This window comes from Hemitrygon akajei, chromosome 1 (assembly GCF_048418815.1).
Source record: "Hemitrygon akajei chromosome 1, sHemAka1.3, whole genome shotgun sequence".
Taxonomy (NCBI): Eukaryota; Metazoa; Chordata; class Chondrichthyes; order Myliobatiformes; family Dasyatidae; genus Hemitrygon; species Hemitrygon akajei.
Genome location: NC_133124.1, coordinates 25647571 through 25669075, shown reverse-complemented (window position 1 = coordinate 25669075; position 21505 = coordinate 25647571). Strand labels below are relative to the sequence as shown.

The 21505-nt window shown below is 41.6% G+C and overlaps 1 protein-coding gene across 4 annotated transcripts in view; it reads right to left on the bottom strand.

The window, feature by feature from the left end:
• The window catches only part of pag1 (phosphoprotein membrane anchor with glycosphingolipid microdomains 1), a 151990-nt gene that overhangs the window by 7790 nt on the left and 122695 nt on the right, over positions 1–21505 (bottom strand). For all 4 annotated transcript variants that reach the window (XM_073039784.1, XM_073039794.1, XM_073039776.1 and 1 more), the window contains one exon: positions 19377–19876. In XM_073039784.1, coding sequence (XP_072895885.1) covers positions 19377–19876 — 500 coding nt within the window. The remainder of the gene's footprint in view (positions 1–19376; positions 19877–21505) is intronic.

Sequence of the window (21505 nt, the reverse complement as noted above, 5' to 3'; positions counted from 1 at the left end):
TCCAATTGGTTTATAATAATTTATAATATCTCACCTTTTTTGATAGCTAAACAATTTAAGCATCACTTGTTGTAGCAATCAGTTTTACTATTAATGACAGCAGAATGTATTACGAATTAGTTTTACAGGGATAATTTACAAGGATTTTACCTGGACTTAACGACCAGCGTTATAGGGAAAGGTTGAATAGGTTAGGACTTTATTCTCTGGAGTGTGGGAGAATGAGGAGAAATTTTATGGAGCTATGCAAAATTATGAGGGATATAGATAAGTTAAATGTAAGCATTAGTATACATTAATTGTATGTGTCATCACACTACCAAGTGATACATATGTACCTCGCTAGAAATAAACTCAAAGTTAGACTTGCATTTTGGACTCCCGTGCCTTCCTTTGAATTGGTTTAGTGTGTTGAAGTTACAAAACATAACAACTAGAACCAGAAGTCATGGGTTAAGGGTGAAAGGCAAAATGTTTGAGGGGAACATGAGGGGGATCTTCTTCAGTCAGAGAGTGGTGACAGTGTGGAACGAGCTGTCAGTGCAAGTGGTGGATGCGATTTCTACCCCAACGTTAAAGGGAAGTTTGGATAGTTACTGTACATGGATGGGAGGGGTATGGAGGTCTATGGTCCAGGTACGGGTTGATGGATCTAGGCAGAATAGCAGTTTGGCACAGACTAGATGGGCTGAAGGGCCTGTCCTGAGCTGTATTACTCTATGACTGTATGAGAAAAAAAATCAGCTAAATTAGGTGAAGAGTTCAAATATCACACTTTTTCACAATATTCAAATGAATCAACTCAACAAGAATGTAGATAAAGGTTGTTATTTTTTTCCTGTAAATTTCAGATTAGTATGAACACTGCCGTGCAGATTAATTCAGAGCGAGATACAATTACAACAGAGGTTCATTAAGCACAAGGACTGAAGGTGCAGTTATTAAAATTATAGAAAAATTAATAAAGGTAGCTAAATTATACGCATGCATGCCTACTAACAAGATAGCATTAGAGAGAGGGATAGTTGTTTTCACTGTAAAGTTTGATTGGAAATTGGAGTTATCTCAGAGCAACTTCTAAATCCATAGAACAGGCTCCCAAAAGAGGCAGTGGAATAAAAAGCACTGGTAAACACAAATATAAATCAGATACTTTATTTCACATTATTGCAAGCAATTAAGTGGATGGTAATTTGGGAAATTACATAGTTAAGTATAGTGTGCTAATTTGAGTTATCCTGGCAGTTTTCAAGTACGATAAACAAAATTCAGCTGCAGCTGTAGGAATGATTTAATTAAGTTGTTATACTGAAATGAAAACAGAGACACTGGAGGTTTGAAAGTGTTTCAGGCATACAAAATCAGATGTCCCCATTAACAATTGCTTTCAAAAAGCATCCAAATAAAAACAAATCTTATGTTTAGTGTTATATTTCTGAATAATTTCTGAAACATTAAGCTTGCTTTGGTACATTGAAATTAACTTGATGTTTACAGACTTATCACAGAACTTCCCAAACCCTGGTAAACTGAGAGAACAAGGACAGCAGGAGACTGGAAGCATCACTTTTCAAATCAAAATCAAATTAAGTTTAATTATCATTCAAACCATACACAGATACAGCTGAATGAGACAACGTTCCTCTGGGGCCAAGGTGCAAAACATTCAAAATAGCAAGTAAACACTGAAAAATAGTGAGTAACATAATTCAAAATATTGAGCAAGGAAGCATATTCACTCAAAAAAAATCCTATATAATCACCCAGAGGCATCCTTCAGAGCCACACAACTTCCTGACACAATATCCTTTCCTTCCCCAGCAATGTTATAAGGAAAGATTGAATATGTTAAGACTTTTATTCCTTGGAATGTAGAAGATTGAGAGGAGATTTGACAGAGGTATACAAAATTATGAGGGGTATAAATAAGGCAAATGAAAGCAGGCTTTTTTCACTGAGGTTGGGTGGGATGACAACTAGAGGTCATCAGGTAAGGATAAAAAGTGAAAAGTTTAAGGGGAACATGAAGGGAAACTTCTTCACTCAGAGGGTTGTGAGAGTGTGGATTGAGCTGCCAGCACAAGTAGTGCATGCAAGCTTGATTTCAATGTTTAAGAGAAGTCCAGACTGGCACATGGATGGTAGGGGTATGGAAGGCTATGGTCCCAGTGCAGGTCGTTGGGAGTAGACAGTTTAAATGGTTCAGCATGGACTAGATGGGCCGAATGTTTTTGTGCTGTACTTTCCTATGACAATGCTCTGGGCATCCTTTCACTGCCTGGAATGGAGTGGGTTTATTAAGGTAACTCACAACAAGCACCTCAATGGCATTTAGAGCAGGATTTAAACACTAGCCTTGATATCCAAGGGGGAAAAAATGGTAGGTCAATTCAGTGACCCGTCAACAGTTATGTCAAAGCATTAACTCAGTCCTGAAACACCAACCAAAAATAGCAGCTTATTTGAATAGTAGTAGTTTGGACTGCTTTCCTATAGGTCAAAGCTCTTCACCAATTTTGGAAGGGATGTACTACAGGCATCTACAGCAGCCAACTGCACTAGTGTATTACTCAACACTTCAGCTTTGAGTACTTAGCAATTAACATTATTTGCAAACATACAGTACTATATATACAGCTAGGGTGCCTTTGCTCAGTGCTGTATTTGCAAATGTGGAGTGGAGACGGAGTTCGTAAATCTGGCCAGAGGAAAGGATGCTGGGAACGGCGAGGGTAGAGTGCCACGGGAGGGGAGTGGGTGTGGGACAGGTGGCAGAGAAGAAATGCCAGGAACACATGTAAGCAATTTTTGATAAAATATGACATTTAAGATGCAGAATACATAAGACCAGGGAAACATCACCCACTGCAGCTTGTGTCAGTGACGAACCCTCATGTTGAAACTTGTAGTTTTGTGCCTGAGAAACACAAGGTAGATTTTTTATTTTAAAGTTCAATTTGTGTTATATTTTGCTTGACTTGCAATAACTAGATGACAGACACTGAATTTGGTGTTGAAGTTCAGCTTTGGTGTCAGTGCATTAACTATCATAGATTAAACCCACCCACACAAACAAATTTTTAAACCTTCAGGAAGAGAATATCCTATTTTTAAACTTAGTACTTAAGCACTGAACTGGCACAGAAGATTTCAATCTTCCAGTCTTGTGGGAGATTGAAACATTGGGAGAACAGGCGGTGTGCGCTGCTGTTGGAAGAAGGCCCCTGTACTTGAGAGACCCTCTCTCTCTCTCTCGATGGTGAGTGAGAGCCTGCCAGTCCTCGAGTCAGGGGGCTCAGAGAAGCAACGTGGAAGAACGTACCATTGGAACGGTGAGCCACTCTCTTTGTGGCAGAAGTGACCTCGCTTTCCCTCGCTGGAGAGAGAGAGCCTGTCTGAGATACCGAAGCGCTGGGTTGTGGACTGTAGTTGCTGGTGGACTCCAGATCAAGGGTTCTTTGGGGGCTTTTGCTGTAGCTTGTATGGAGGGTGGTGGTGGGGGGGGGGGCGTTCAGTGCTTTTGCTGGTGCAAGTGGGGGGAGGGTTGACACTTCTGCTGTTGCTTGTGTGTGGGATGGGGTAATTTGGGGTTCTGATATTTCATTCATTCTTTGGGTTTACTGTTCTGTGGATGTCTGTGAAGAGTAAGAATTTCAGGCTGTACGCTCTATACATTCTCTGACATTAAATTGAACCATTTAAACAAATTTGAATTGCCCACTAAACAAAGACAGCTGAATAACAGTTAGTTTTAATGATTTTCAACCTCTTGTGACTGTTAGGTAAACAATAAGTGTGGATCTCTTTAGATCAAAACCTGAACGTTTTACGGGGGATTTTGTGTCAAATTGAAAATATTTTCTTTGTTTTACATATCTTGTTTACTGCTTTTTGTATACTTCGATTCATGACATCCAGACATCCATTTCATTAATTCAACCACTTGCTCAGTCTTTCCTCTTCTTTCTCAACTCCCAAACTCTTTATGGAGGTGATAATGGACAGTTTGTTCCATTGCTTAAGGACCAGATGTCTTCTGTATGCTGTTATCAGTTCAACAACTCAGCGGGTTAGAAGTTTATAAAGCTAAATGTGATTGACAACTCCCAGTTGTATATTTGACCTTTCAAGTCAAACTGTATTTATCGTTCCAAATAAAGTTCTGTTTCTGCTGTTGGTGTTACTGGCACATTATTGATTTCTGTAACAACACACACACAAAGTGCTGGAGGAACTCAACAGGTCAGGCAACATCTACAGAAAGGAATAAGCAGTTGACGTTTCATGACAAAGCTGTTCATCGGGATTGGATGGGTGAAATCAAGTGAGGCTTTCTTTCATCTTTTACCTCATCCACCTATCACTTCCCTGCTTCTTACTTCATTCTTGGTTGATTCGATTCTTGATTGGTCAGGGCATGGGGGGGATACAGGGAAAAGGCAGGAGATTGGGGCTGAGAGGGAAAATGGATCAGACCCAATGGGTCAAATGACCTAATTCTGCTCCTATATCTTATGGTCTTATAGCCTTCATTCCCCACTCCCACATCCACCTTCCCTCTCACTCGGTTTCACCTTTCACCTGCCAGCTTGTAGTTTCACTTATTTTATTTACTGAGATACAGTGTAGAACAGGCCCCTCCAGCCCTTCAAGCTGAGTCGCTCAGCAACCCCTGATTTAACCCTAGCCTAATCACATGACTATTCACAATTACCAATGAACCTGTCAACTGGTACCTCTTTGGACTGTGGGAGGAAGCCCACGTGGTCATGGGGAGAATGCACAAACTCCTTTCAGGCTGTGGTGGGAATTGAACCTGGGTCGCTGGTACCGTAAATCATTGTGCTAACCACAGTGCCACTGTGTTGCCCCTTTTCTTCACCTTCGTATTCTGGCTTCTTTCCCCTTCCTTTCTAGTCCCGAAGGAGGGCCTCAGCCTGAAACATCAACTGTTTATTCCTCTCCATAGACACTGCCTGGCCTGCTGAGTTCCTTCAGCATTTTGTGTGTGTTGCTCTGGATTTCCAGCATTTGCAGAATCTCTACATTTTTGTTATCAGTTACCATAACTTAGTTTTGTAGTGTCTATAGATTGTGGACTTGGGTGAATTAGGAGTAACAGAGTGGCTCTGTAATCAAATTAAACAAACAACATCAAAATCAATAAACAAACAATTTAATAAACACATTTAAGGCAAGCATAGCTGATTACACACAGGAGTTGTTGAAAATGATGGAGATCTGTCATGAACACATGTATATTAAGCTTCATTTCACAGTTCATGAACTGGAGATGGAGAATGAGATATGGACACCAACTTATCGACAGGATAAGGTTACACAAACACTTATTCCAACCAATCACACCCATGAGAGATTATTCTGTCAAAAGGGACTGCAGGCTGAGGCAGTTCCCGAAATTAGCTTTGAAGGAGCCTCAGCCATTATACATGTCCAATAGATAAAGGTTCTTATATTAGGTGGAACATGAGCCAGACTACTGAAGTAACACACACAAGATGCTGAAGGAATTCAGCAGGTCAGGCTGTATCTATGGAAATGAATAAACAGTTAATGTTTCAGGCCATAACCCTTCTTCAGTATATTGAAAAAATGACCAAGGATCTTCTCCAGAGGCTACCAAGGTTGAATTCCTCATTTTCCACCTTGGCAGGCTCCAGCAAGACAGCATAGACATCGATTTCTCTAATTTCCAGTGACCACTCCCCTCTGTCGCCGTATCCTACTAGCCCCATCACACCTTTTTCCCCTTCCCCATCCTCTCAATCGCACAACTTCCTTGCTCTGATTTCCCTCCCCATCTCCTTTCCTTTTCTCCATGGTCCTCTCCTATCAGATTCCATCTTCTTCAGCCCTTTCTCACATCCACCAATCAGCTTCCAACTCCTTACATCAATCCTACTCTTCCCCCTCCCTCCACCTGCCTACCACCACCCTCTTGCCTGGATTCACCTATCACCTGCCTGCTCTTACTCCACCCTCCCCATCCCAACTTCTAGGGCTGTCTCCGTCTTTCTTTACAGTCTTGATGAAGAGTTCTGACTATTCCCCTCAATAGCTGCAGCTTGACCTGCTGAGTTTCTACAGAATTTTGTGTGTTGCTCTAGGGAGCTGCATTTGGACTTTCATTAGTCCTCAGGATACCATACAGGTAGAAGATAATCAGCATTAGCGTACATGGGCTTGGGGATAAAAGCTAGTGTGGATTGAGGACTAGTTAAAGGGCCTAATAGCAGGGATTTAGCACAGTTCTTTACAGACTGGGGTCCGATTCCTACTGCTGTCTGTAAGGAGTTTGTACATTCTTCTTGTAACCACATTGATTTCCTGTGGATGCTCCAGTTTACTCCCAGCATTCCAAAGACGTATGGTTAGTGTTAGTGAATTGTGAGGTGTGGGCACGCTATTTTGGCTCCGGAAGCATGGTGACATTCAGTACAATCCCCGCTGATTTGAATTGACACAAATGAAGCATTTCACTCTATGGTTCGCTGATAAATAAAGCTCATCTTTATCATTTTCAGGTTGGGAACCTCAACAGAAAATTGAGACGGGAGAGAAAAAGAAACATCTTTTGAAATGGTCAGAAATTGAGAACTGCTGGTTTTCAGAAGGACCTGCTCTTCGTTACACATAGGCATGCAGGTATGGCGAGCAGTTAGTGAGGTCAACAGCATTTGCCTTGCACTGCTGTTGGATTTAAATGTAAGAATTACATTTACACTGGGAAACCACACCTGGAAGGTTGGGTATCTGGACTTCCAGAAAGCTTTTGATAAAGTCCCACATAGGAGATTAGTGGGCAAAATTAGGGCACATGGTACTGGGGGCAGAGTACTGACATGGATTGAAAATTGGCTGGCTGACAGGAAACAAAGAGTAGCGATTAACGGGTCCCTTTTGGAATGGCAGGCTGTGACCATTGGGGTACTGCAAGGTTCGGTGCTGGGACCGCAGCTGTTGACAATATACATTAATGATTTAGATGAAGGGATTTAAAGTAACATTAGCAAATTTACTGATGACACAAAGCTGGGTGGCAGTGTGAAATGTCAGGAGGATGTTATGAGAATGCAGGGTGACTTGGACAGGTTGGGTGAGTGGGCAAATGTATGGCAGATGCAGTTTAATGTGGATAAATGTGAGGTTATCCACTTTGGTGGCAAGAACAGGAAGGCAGATTACAATCTAAATGGAGTCAAGTTAGGAAAAGGGGAAGTACAACGAGATCTAGGCGTTCTTGTACATCAGTCAATGAAAGCAAGCATGCAGGTACAGCAGGCAGTGAAGAAAGCTAATGGCATGCTGGCCTTTATAATAAGAGGAATTGAGTATAGGAGTAAAGAGGTCCTTCTGCAGCTGTACAGGGCCCTGGTGAGACCCCACCTGGAGTATTGTGTGCAGTTTTGGTCTCCAAATTTGAGGAAGGACATTCTTGCTATTGAGGGAGTGTAGCGTAGGTTCACAAGGTTAATTCCCGGAATGGCGGGACTGTCATATATTGAAAGATTGGAGCGACTGGGCTTGAATACACTGGAATTTAGAAGGATGAGAGGGGATCTGATTGAAACATATAAGATTATTAAGGGATTGGACACACTGGAGGCAGGAAGCATGTTCCTGCTGATGGGTGAGTCCAGAACTAGAGGCCACAGCTTAAGAATAAGGGGTAGGCCATTTAGAACAGAGATACGGAAAAACTTTTTCACCCAGAGAGTGGTGGATATGTGGAATGCTCTGCCCCAGAAGGCAGTGGAGCCCAAGTCCCTGGATGCATTCAAGAGAGAGTTAGATAGAGCTCTTATAGATAGCGGGGTCAAGGAATATGGGGAGAGGGCAGGAACGGGGTACTGATTGTGTATGATCAGCCATGATCACAGTGAATGGCGGTGCTGGCTAGAAGGGCCGAATGGCCTACTCCTGCACCTACTGTCTATTGTATCAGAGTGGTTCATTAGCAAGGAAAAACAAATTTGCTTCAGAGGAAGTGCAAGAAAGGTTCATCAGATCACATCCTCATGTCTCTTACAAGGACAGATGAAGCAGACTGGGCCATTCCTCTCTTGAATATAGAAGAATGAGACACAGTCTCATTGAAACCTAAACTTCTTTATTTTCTAAAGAAAACAGGGTTTAGATTGGCTAACCACATAGTGTGTCTAGAAACTGGATTTCAGAGTCTCAATCTAACAGAATTGTCATTCAGCACAGATGAGAAAAAATTTCTTCATTCTTATGGTAGGGAATTCTCTACCCAAGGAGGTAACACAGGTAAAATTCATGATAGAGAATAATAGTTCTTTTGGATATTGAAGACATCAAGTGATGTGGGTTAGTATATGGAAAGTGAGATGGAGGTAAAATATCATGTGGTCATATCAAACAGAAGGCCTGGTCGGTATAAGTAGCTGAATTGTCTAATACAAAAACCAGGTACGGACCATGCTTTATCACACTTCAATGTACTTAGGAGTCAAATCAATGCTTTGGAGCAACACATTTGTTATTGTATATTCTATTCTGCATGTTTGTGGAATTATTAATTCTGTAAGATTAATCTAAAGTCGCGATTAAACTACTTTATTTCATAGACCCTTGAGAAAAGGCAGTGGGTAATAAATCCAAAAACTGTAATGCAAGTCAATGAACCTGCAACCTGAACATAGCACGATACAACAGAATTAAATATTAGAGCCGATTACTGCACTTGTTAACTAAGGATGGTAATTAAGCAACAAATTGAACCAGGTGAAAAAGCTGATACAATCCTCTCAATGCATTCTGGAAACAAACAAAGCTATAGTTTTTGCAGCTTAATCTGTAGAACACCGTGATGCAAATAAAAGAACTAATGTCTCTGCTAACTGAGACTAGGACTGCCTAAAATTAGCAGCATCAATCATCAAGAGCTCTTGTAGTGCTCATCTCTTGACAGAATTTAAACACCTCTACAAAGATGTTAAAGATAGCTATCTATTCAACCACTTAAAGCCACTTAATTTAGCAATGTAATGAGTCAGTGAATTTTTCTAAAGACCATTCTTCCACCGCTGTAATCCTACAGATTGTAAATTTGTAGAATACAAGGAAACGTATAAACACCTAATGTTATTGAAATCTGAAGGAAAATGTTCATGTGGTTAAAACAGGGATAATTATGAGGTAGGTAGAGATCTCTCAAATATGCGCACACAGGCATTTGCTCAAGGAATGCAAAGCATTCAAATTTACCAGTGAATGTAAATCATGTGGTTTTCCCTCCACCACTATTGAGAACCACTGAGAACCAGAAGCATGAAAGCCAAGAGCATGTGACTGCTAATAAAGGAATGTTAATTATGGGGATCATTCTCCACTACTCTCCTCACCCAAGTCTGTCAGCCAGTTATTAATGGCCAAGAGTACGGGCACATCTTCCTGCTGTGGATGTATGAAAGTATTATTGTGCCATGTTCATCCAGCTAATGATCTGCAAGAAAGCCTTCAAGGGAAATAAGACTGCTAAGTTGCTTGGGTGGACAGATGAGGAGGTTGGAAAAGGAGAGCTGGTAAACACAGTTAGAAAACCCAACAATCAAGTACAATGTTTTTTGGTAGCCAGCCAAAAAGCACATTTACAGTAAAATACACATCTCAGGAGAAACAGCATGGGCTCATTAATAGGCTGGGAAGAAGCTCTCCAATGCTTGAAAACACTTCAAAGTCCATTACCGAAGCTGAGGACTTATTTCTGTGATAAATTAATGGAACAACTCAGTCTCTTGTGATTTTGAACAAAGGGCAGATTTTTGCCTTTCACTTTGGTTTATGGTCATACATAAAAAAAATCCAAACCTTGTTTGCACAAGAAACCAAGTAACTATTTTTTCAGCATAAAATACCATAGGAAGCCCTGTGATGGATGTGGCGTGGTCAAGGAAATGGAATATTTTCACTGAAGTGAGAGTGCATTGAAATACCTGCAGGGCTTTTGAAAGATAATTTGACCAAACCAGCGACCTTTCTCCCCAATCAATTTTAATGTAATTCTGGAGTCAGATTGGATGGCACACAAGGTACAGCTTTAGCTCGGAAACAAGAGAGAATCTGCAGACTTTGGAAATCCAAGCAACACACACAAAATGCTAGAGGTACTCAGCAGGCCAGGCAGCATCTATGGGAAAAGGTACAGTCAACATTTCGGGCCAAAACCCTTCAGCAGGACTGGAGAAAAAAGGGTGAGGAGTAGGTTTAAAAGGTGGGGTGAGGGGAGGGAGAAACACAAGGTGATAGGTGAAACCAGGAGGGGAAGGGGTGAAGATAAGAACTGGGAAGTTGTTCGGTGAAAGAGATACAGAGCTGGAGAAGGGGGAGTCCGATAGGAGAGGACCAAAGGCCATGGGAGAAAGAAAAAGGGGAGAGGAGCACCACAGGGAAGCGATGGATGGGCAAGGAGTTAAGCTGAGAGAAGGAAAAGGATATGGGGATTGGTGAAGGGGTGGGGGGTATTACCAGAAGTTCGAGAAATCGATGTTCATGCCATCAGGTTGGAGGCTACCCAGATGGAATATAAGGTGTTGTTCCTCCAGTCTGAGTGTGGCTTCATCACAACAGTGGAGGAGGCCACGGATAGACATATCAGAATGGGAATAGGAAGTGGAAGTGGAATTAAAATAGGAGATCCCACTTCCATAGGTGCTCAGCGAAACAGGCTCCCAATCTACGTCAGGTCTCACTGAGATACAGGAAGCCACACTGGGAGCACCGGACACAGTACATGACCCCAACAGACTCACAAGTGAAAAGTCACCTCACCTGGTTTGTGTGTGTAACTCTAGTTCAGTGAGAGGCAGTACAAACTGAGCTTAATGTCTCACTTGTGATTACCTTAAGAAATTATTTCCCACGTGTGCAGACCATTAAGAGTTTTCTAGGCAGAGATAGAGTTTAGCACATACACAGGGTGGCCAATTGCAGCTGACAATATTTTCGGAGATTTGATCATATGATCAAATGACATACAACTTTGGTAGTATTCTGATATTTTTGCATTTAATTACATCATTGCTATTGAAATGAGAGTTGCTATGGTAGGAAGCTTTCAGGGAATGTGGCATGATGGAAACGAATAAATTAGAGGTCAAGAGCACCATTTCTGAGGCAAAACTAGAAACGCGAGGATCTTTGATTCTGTTAGAAATAATTAATCAAACTACATTGATAGCCAATTGTAAAATCATAACATTCAGATTCACCATGTTATTGTTGCTGTAGGATCAGAGGGCACAGCCTCAGAATAAAGTGATATCCCTTTAAAACAGAGGGGAGGAGGAATTTCTTCAACCAATGAGAGGTGATTTCATTGCCACAGTGGGCAACGGAGACCAAGTTACTGAGTGGATTTAAGGCAGAAATTGATTGGTTCTTTATTGGTAAGTGGGTTAAGGTTTACAGAGAGGAATTGGGAGAATGGAGTTGGAAATAAAATCAGCCATGACATAATGGCAGAGCAGACTCAATGGGCCAAATCTGCTCCCATTTCTTAGGGTCTTATAGTACTGAAGTATTGGAGAGTCGGCCATTTTTGTAAAATCATCTAAATGCACTGTGAACAAACCAACATCAGCATAAATCAACATTTTCCTCTCCAGAATCGGGAAAGATACACTACTTTAGCTGACACAAGAGTATCAGGTCACAAGCCAGATGAAAATGTGAAGGCTCCAAGTGGGTTCATAAAATAATTACTGGATTAAATAATGGTCTTAAATTAGTGGATATAGATTAGAGAAGCTAGGGTTTCTCTCCTTTGAGACAAGGCACTTGAGAGAGAAACTGAAGAGGTGTTTAAAATCGGAAAGGCACAAGGCAGTATGGGAAAAGGAAAATAATGTAACCCTCAATAACGAGACTGATTGGTGGAAGAGCCAAAGTGTACTTAATGAAAATGTTGAGCAGTTGTGTTCTGGAATGGGCATTGAAACCAGAAGGGAAATGGACAGGTATCAGGGAGAAAACAGGTGCCATAGTAGCGAGAAGGTTAGCATGACGCTATTTCAGCTCAGGGCATTGGAGTTCGGAGTTCAATTCTGGCATCTTGTGTAAAACTGTATGTTCTTCCCGTGAGCTTGTGTGTTTCCTCTCACAGTCTAAGGACGTGCCAGTCAGTAGGTTAATGGATCATTGTAAATTCTTCTATGATTAGGCTAGTGTTAAATAGGTGGGTTGCTGGGTGGCGTGGCCTGTTGATCCATATTGTATCATTAAATAAATAAATAAGTACATGACACACATACATACAAACTTTGGAAGACAAGTTAGATCGAAGAAAACAAACGGTTACATGACAAGTTTGATAAGTACAAAATATTCCTGTTCGTAAATTTTATTTCTGTTTGTAAATCAGTCAGCAGCATCAATGAAAAAATGTCTAACATTTAATTTATTTTTAAAATTGTAGAAGAAAATTTCAGATGGATGGTGGCTGGTAGGATAAAAGAGCAAGTGAGATCTATAGACTATAAGACATAGATATTTAACAATGCAATACTCATCTCGGAAGATTTTAATTTGTTTCTCTGGAAATTAATTTGCTTTAATGAAGTGCTGTTTAGTTTCTAACAACACAAACACCAAATATCTTTTCTACCCATTCTATTGTATTATTCAATGCATTGAGGTTGGTGTGCAAGAACAGGATCAAAGTAAAAATGTTTAAAGCTATAATTTTCTTTCAGTTTTATTCTCATTAGTAAAATGAATTGGTACAGGTTAAAAGAAAATTCAATTAATTGTATTTTCTCTGCTAATTGCAGGAACTTGTTTTTTCCCCTTTTCAGCTAAAGATTGTTGAACAATTCAATCAAATTTTATTTATATGTCATTTGAATTATTAGTCACTTTATAACTAAAGGTTAATTGGCTGTTATAATTATAAATCCTTCAAAATTCATTTCTGATGTAATTCTGGTGTGGTTTCCTTGGAAACAAGATTGAAAGAGTTTAATCTGATCTACAGCTCCACCCATTAACCACCCCACCACCACTACATACACATCACCTTAGCTTTACCTTATAAGAAAATGAATCTCAGGGTTGTATATGGCGACGTAAATGTACTTTTCAAAGTAAACTTATTGTCACTTTGTACATACAATCAGTCTGTGTAAATAACTGTTACTTGTACATTGGGTTTTATAGGATAGCTTTCATATTGAATTTTTTTGAGTTTTATTTTGTGTTCTTTTGCTTATTATGTTTTTACTTCATGCTTCATCAAATCCAGAGTAGCAGTCACTTCATTCTCCTTTACACTCGTTTATAGTAAACAATCTTGAGTCTTGAATCTCCTCGAAGTTAGAAATCAAAGTGTGAAAGGGCAATTTTGTTGATGAAGAAATGTCAATCTCATGAGAACAGAGCCACAGGTAGCCATAACCATAAATCGAAATTGCCATAAATCCTCAAAAACTGCCAGTCGTGCAATTAATGTAACTGGAACTGGTATTAAAATGAGGAAGAGCATTTTCTGAGAGGGTCAAGGAATGAGTTTAGCTCTGCAGAGCCACAATTCTTTCCCAGATAACCAACACATTGAAAAGGCAGCTCCCTTTAACTTGTTAGGAGGAAAGCACTGACCTACCTTGAAAACACAATGGACCAGATTGACTTCTTAATATTTCAACTTCCTAAAAACAAAGCTGAATGCCCGAAACCAGGAAAATACCCTTGGTGGCCACTTTATTGGGGACACCTGTATGCTAATTCAGATATCTAATTAGCCAATCATGCGGCAGCAACTCAATGAAGAAAATCATGCCGATGTGGTCAAGAGGTTCAGTTGTTCAGACCAAACGTCAGACTGGGGAAGAAATATGATCCAAGTGAGTGACTGCAAAATGATTGCTGGTGACAGATGGGATGGCTTGAGTATCTCAGACACTGCTGATCTCTTGGGATTTTCATGCACAGCAGTCTCTTGAGTTTACAGAGAATGGTGTGGAGAACCAAAAAAAAACATCCAGTGTGGTGAAAATGCCTTTTCACGGGAAAGTTCGGAGGAGAATGGGCAGACTGGTTCAAGCTGACAGGAAAGTGACAGTAACTCAGATAACTACATGTTACAACAACGGTGTGGAGAAGAGCATCTCTGAATGCACAACGCATCAAACCTTGAAATGGATGGGCTACAACAGGAGAAGCCCACACTGGGTTCCACTCCTGTACCTAATAAATTGGCCACCGAGTGTATATAATGACCTACACGAGGGAATCTGCAGATGCTGGAAATCCAAGCAACACACACAAAATGCTGGAGGAACTCTGCAGGCCAGGCGCTTCTATGGAACAGAGTAAACAGCCGATATTTTGGGCCAAGACCCTTCACGAGGACCTGATGAAGGGTCTCGACCCAAAACGTTGACTGTTTACACTTTTCCCTGGATGCTGCCTGGCCTGCATTTGTGTGTGTTGCCTTGTATCTAATGACCTGACCAGAACAGTCACCAAACTACCTTCCACACTGGGCAGTGTAGTTAGAATGCTGTTGAAATTATTTAATCAGTAACCCGGACTGAAAAGTCTTTAAAAGGTGCAGAGAAGCTGTTTCTTTGTTGTGTGTTGAGTATATTTCTTCTCACCCTAACTTCACTGACCCCCACCCCCCATGTTTTAGCATTTATCTGGGTGGTGACTGAAGCACCCCCCCCCCCCGCCCCCCATATCCCTGGGACTGTTGCACGAATATGGGTGTGGCAGATGCTGAGCTCAGACTGGAGGGAGGAACAAAGCAAACTGCTACAGGAAAGAGGCTCTCTGCTCCCCACCCATCCCAGCCATTTTCATAGGCCGCCTCATCCCGACTGAGAAATTCAGCATCCTGTCCTTATTTCTACGTGAGATCCTGCAAGCCAGCTTTGCAAAATTCACCCACTACTATCATTCTACTTGAGGATGTCTGATGTCGTTGCAGACTATACCAAGCATAGCTCACCATACAGCAGGCTGTATCAATAACTTGCAATTATTCTGACCCGGAAAAAGGCAGCCTTGTCTCTGCCCATACAGGGCACCATCACTCAGGCTCAACAAAACAACCCTCTCAAGAATAGATGCACTATTGGGAGCAGCCAGCCAGTGTACAGTACTTCCACAGGTGAAGTTTCCTTCTCAGCCACAGTCGTGCACAGGAAACTTACTGGCTGGAGCTCTGTAATCCTCAATGGTGCTGTGTGGCTTTGCCGATCATCAAAAATGCAACGTTTCAGAATGTTAAATATTTGCTCAAATTATTCTATGTTTTCAAATTGTATTGTATACATTTCGTTCATTTAAGTTGGCAACTGGTCCAGACTACTGCCTTTGCTCACTGAAAGCACTATTTCTGTAAAGAATTGCTGAGAGCACTGAGACACTGCAGTTAACCTACTGAAACTAAATACTGAGGAGCTATATTTCCTTTAGCTTTGCATGTTTTTAGCAATCTACACCTGCTTACATTTAAGTTACTATAAAGCTGTATTTGCTTCTTTAAATTACTATCTCTGTGATTACAGCAATCCGGCACCACAGTCTGATCTTTTACCCCTCTCTGAAGCGGCCTCCAACAAGTATAGACCCTCCTCTCGCAGTAAGCTCCTAACTCTAGACTTTGCATCATACCGTATTTAACCATCACCCTCACTCTCTTCAGACCCTTAGAATTCACTTGCAAGCTTGTTCTTCCTAAACATCCTAGATTTTATACACTTCTCAGCCCAAAATTGTACACAAAATTTGGCCTCACCTTTGCCTTGGCCTACAACTGCATACCCTCACATCAGCGTGGAAAAAAGTCCTTCTGTCCAACTCACCCATGCCAACTGTGTTGCCCAGCAAGCTAGTCCCATCAGCTTGTATTAGGCCCAAAGCCCTCAAGACCTTGCCTACCCGCCTACTACTCTAAGTGGCTTTTAAAAATTGGCTAATATGCCCATCTCAAGCATCATTTCTGGCAACTCATTCCAAATGCGTACCACCCATTACATGAAGAAGCTGCCCCGATATACTTTTTAAATCTCGCTCCTCTGATTTTAAACTTACTTCCCCCTTCCTGGGGAAGGGACCATGCACCCTCATTACCTTACATACCTCTATCAGCTCGCCCCTCAATCTCAGATGTTCCAGAGTCCCAGTCTGTGCAACCTCCTCATAACTCAGGCCCCAAGTCCGGGCAGCACAGTGATAAATCTTTTATGTACTCTTCAATGTTCAATGACCACTTTCCTATAACAGGGTAATCAAAACTGCGCACAACACTCCAACTGCACCTCACCAATGTTAGATATCTGCAATATGACTTCCCAACTCCTATAATCAAAGCCCTGACTGATGAAGGCCAGAGTGTCAAACACCCCTTTCACTACTCTATTTACCAGTAACTATACTTTCAGCAAACTCTGCACTTGCACTCCCAGGTACCTCTGTCCATAGCACTCCCCAGGGTCCTCCTATTCACTATACAGGTCCTACCCTGGTTTCCTGCCATCAAGCAGAAAGCTAAGCAACTATCAATGGGGAGGTTTCCAACCTGGGGTCCACCCAGAACCCTTGCTTAATGGTATTGGTCCATGACATTAAAAAGAAGGTTGGGAACCCCTGCTAGAGAAACTTTTTCAGGAGCAGGACATTTTTGTCCAAATGATCCTAGATTGTGCAAGAGGATAACAAGTTCTAATTGACCTGAAGGTGCATCTGCTTACAGTAATGAGACCGGTGGTCTTAAGCAGGCCGTCAATATGGACGCAGTCAGGCAAGATATATACAGTGGACCCTGGCTAAAGGGACACCTCAGAACCATTACATTTTGATCCAATTAAGCAGCTGCCCCAATTAGCGAAGTTTCATAGAAATAGTTAAAAAAAAGGTATAAAAAAGAAAACTACCATTTAACTGAGTAACAAGTTATGTATTTAAATGAAAGGCAGAAAAAATTAGAACACTATCAATACTACTACAGTACTACAAAAATGTGTATTAGTTCCTAATAGTTATCAACAGAGGAATTCACCCATTGTATGCTGTGTGTTCTTTCGATTGACAACTGTAAATGAACAAAATCAGTACAGACACCTGGTGCAGACAATGGACTACCTTCACACAATACTTTCAACCCCTGCATCTTCATTTTCATTTCAACATGCAAGATGATTATCGATACCTTCAAACTCTTTGTAATTCCTAACTTGTGGTGAAAACAGTTCATTTTTACTCCTGGCCATTTCTGACATCTCCAAGCAACACACACAAAATGCTGGTGGAACACAGCAGGCCAGGCAGCATCTATAGGAAGAAGCACTGTCGACGTTTCGGGCCGAGACCCTTCTTCAGGACCACCAGCATTTTGTGTGTGTTGCTATTTAAAAACCATTTGCTCTAAGCACAGTGTAGTGTCTAACGGCCACACAAGTGCACGCGACTGATGCTAGTTAGAAACTTTTCGGCAACAGCCTCCTGCCCCTATTAAGCGCCAGAGTGTCCCAAATAAATGAAAGGAATCCAGGCTATTTACTGGACTAGCTTCTGCTGTTTCAGAGTTGTCCCTAATAAACGGCTGCCATGATTTACTGATGGCCCAGTGAACTGGGATCCACTGTACAAAGCTTGCAGCTGCAGTGGACAGCAACTCCATACGTGAATCAGTCTCCGGCCAGCCCGTGCCTTGTGATGCTCACATTCACAAGGTTCTCCGAGACCAAAGCCCCTCCACAAAGCACAATGGTCCACACGTGACAAGTGGGCTGCAGGCAGCAGAAAAAACAGCATCCGTGACTCGAACGACTTCCGACACTCATACTGAGATTTTTGGAAAAAGTTAAAATAGATATAAATAATGAAAATAATATTTAACAAGAGATTCTGCCAGAAATCTGGAGCAACAAGTACAAAAAGCTGGGGGAGCTCAGCAAGTCAGGCGGTATCTGAGGGAAGTAATAAACGGCCGGTGTTCGGGGTGAGACCCTTCAGCGGTAATGTTTAAAAACATTTGAGGTATCTGAGGGAAGTAATAAACGGCCGGTGTTCGGGGTGAGACACTTCATCGGTAATGTTTAAAACCATTTGAGGTATCTGAGGGAAGTAATAAACGGCTGATGTTCGGGGTGAGACCCTTCAGCGGTAATGTTTAAAAACATTTGGTTTGTGAAAATAATTTTAATGTTTTAGGAAGATAAGCCAAACTACTCATCTGCACTTACAGACCGACTTACACTTACACGTGCAGATCGACAGCCCTGCTATTTCCAAGTGTGACAACAACAGCTGCTATGTAGTGAGGGGTCAGAAATGAAAAAAATGTAATCTCATTCAGTTTAATAAGAGAGTCATAGAAAAATACAGCACAGAAACAGGCCCTCTGACCCATCTAGTCCATTTAAACTGCCTACACCCATCGACCTGCATTGGGACCATCATCCTCCATACCACCATTATCCATGTACTTACCAAACTTCACTTAATTAAGTGCCCGTGGACCACTTTCCGCACTCACCCGACCCTCTGAGTGTAGAAGTTTTTGCTCATGTACCCCTTAAACTCTTCACCTTTTATCCTTAACCCATGACCTCTGGTTATAGTCCCACCCAACCTCAGTGTAAAAAGCTTGCTTGCATTTACCCTGTCTATACCCCTCACAATTTTGTATTCCTCTACCAAATCTCCTCTCAATCTTCTACATTCTAAGGAATAAAGTTCTAACCTATTCAATCATTCCTTATAACTCAGGTTCTCCAGACCCAGCAACCTCCTTGCGAATTGTCTCTGCACTCTTTCAACTTTGTTTACATCCTTTCCTGTAGGTAGGTGACCAAAACTACACACAATACTCCAAATTAGGCCTCACCAATGTCTTATACAACTTCAACATAACAATGCATCTTCAGCACTTTGATTTATGAAGGGCAATGTGTCAAAAGCATTCTTGACAACCCCATCTACCTGTGACACCACTTTCAATGAATTATGGGCCTGAATTTGCAGTCCCTTTGTTCTACCACACTCCTTAGTACTCTACTGTTCACTGTGTAAGACTACCCCTGCTGGCCCTACCGAAGTGCAAAACCTTGCTCTTGTCTGCATTAAATCACTGCAAGGCTTCAATGGCAGGTTCAGGTCCACAGCAGGAGATCCACAGTGTGAAGCCTCAGAGAGACTGATATGTGCACTGAACCTGAGGGTGCACTGAATTCATAAAGGCAGCAAACAGCAGGGAAACCAATACTAATTCCACATCGTACCAAGTGCAGGTGGCAGTTTGCAAGATCCTCCAAGCAAAGTGCTGGGAGCCTCTGAAGTAAGGAAGACGTTTCCATGAATTAAAACCAACAAACAAAATGGCTCACCTCTACGTTTTCATCCAGCGGCTTTATCGGAAGTTGAGGAGGTTCATCTTCAGTAACCAGTATCTGCTCTGTTGAGAGACTGCGATTCACTTTCACCTTGCTTACTGTTGCGTAAGCCGCAGTACCATCAGCGGACTGTTGATTTTGATCTTGTACCACAATATTCAAATCTGGAGTTTCTGCCTCACTATAAATTTCATTGACCACACTGCCAGTTTCTTCTTTTAGCTCTTTCACAGTTTCATAGAGAGAGTCTTCAATGACTATGTCCTGCGAAGAGCTGTCCTTTAACACTTCATAGGTGTTGCACACCCCATGCGAGGTCTTGGCTTCATTCACTTCTGTAGATTCTGCGGCTGCTGTTGGATCGTTGCCTGGTATTTCAGGCAGCTCTCTACTCTGAGTACATTTTGCAGATTTAAACTGTGCATCCTGGTTTGGCTCAACTGGAAGCAATGCATCTTCAGAGGAATTTACAATTGTACTTTGATCTGAAAGGACTACCAAAGCAAAATTATATAGCAACATTTCTGTTTTTATAAAGCACAATAACGGAGTTGATTTTTCCCCCCGCCCAGCTGCAATTAAGGTTTGACAACCAAAAATGGGCATTGATGCAATTAAACAGTTGATACATAGGAGGGAGCCTAATTATGAGGTGATTGGAGGAAAATATGTAGGGTGGAGGGGAATGTCAGAGGTAGATTTTATTTTACACAGAGAGTGGTGTGGTAGGGTGGTGGTAGAAGCAGATACATTAGGGACATTTAAGAGACTCAAAATCAGAATCAGAATCAGGTTTATTATCACCGGCATGTGACGTGAAATTTGTTAACTTAGCAGCAACAGTTCAATGCAATACATAATCTAACAGAGAGAAAAAAAAATAAAATAAAACTAATAATAAATAAACAAGTAAATCAATTACATATATTGAATAGATTTTTAAAAATGTGCAAGAACAGAAATACTGTATATTTTTAAAAAGTGAGGTAGTGTCCAAAGCTTCAATGTCCATTTAGGAATTGGATGACAAAGGGGAAGAAGCTGTTCCTGAATTGCTGAGTGTGCTCCTTCAGGCTTCTGTACCTCCTACCTGATGGTAACAGTGAGAAAAGGGCATGTCAAACTACCTGCGTCTCAATATCACCAAGACCAAGGAGATGGTGGTGGACTTTAGGAGATCTAGGCCCCATATGGAGCCAGTGATCATTAATGGAGAACGTGTGGAGCAGGTTAAGACCTACAAGTATCTGGGAGTACAGTTAGACGAGAAGCTTGACTGGACTGCCAACACAGATGCCTTGTGCAGGAAGGCACAGAGTCGAATGTACTTCCTAAGAAGGTTGGCGTCATTCAATGTCTGTAGTGAGATGCTGAAGATGTTCTATAGGTCAGTTGTGGAGAGCGCCCTCTTCTTTGTGGTGGCGTGTTGGGGAGGAAGCATTAAGAAGAGGGATGCCTCACGTCTTAATAAGCTGGTAAGGAAGGCGGGCTCTGTCGTGGGCAAAGTACTGGAGAGTTTAACATCGGTAGCTGAGCGAAGGGCGCTGAGTAGGCTACGGTCAATTATGGATAACTCTGAACATCCTCTACATAGCACCATCCAGAGACAGAGAAGCAGTTTCAGTGACAGGTTACTATCGATGCAATGCTCCCCAGACAGGATGAAGAGGTCAATACTCCCCAATACCATTAGGCTTTACAATTCTACCGCCAGGACTTAAGAACTTTTTAAAAGCTATTATTAATGCTTTTTGAGACGGTGATTTAGATGCATATCATATTTTTTTTTACTGACTTAAGTATTGTATGTAATTAGCTTTGCTACAACAAGTGTATGGGACATTGGAAAAAAAGTTGAATTTCCCCATGAGGATGAATAAAGTATCTATCTATCTATCTATCTATCTGTCCTGGGTGCTAGAGGTCCTTAATAATGGACGCTGCCTTTCTGAGACATGGCTCCCTAAAGATGTCCTGGGTACTTAATAGGTGGGTGCCCAAGATGGAGTTGACTAGATTTACAACCTTCTGCAGCTTCTTTCAGTCCTGTGCAGTAGCCCCTCCATACCAGACAGTGACACAGCCTGTCAGAATGCTCTCCACAGTACAACTATAGAAGTTTT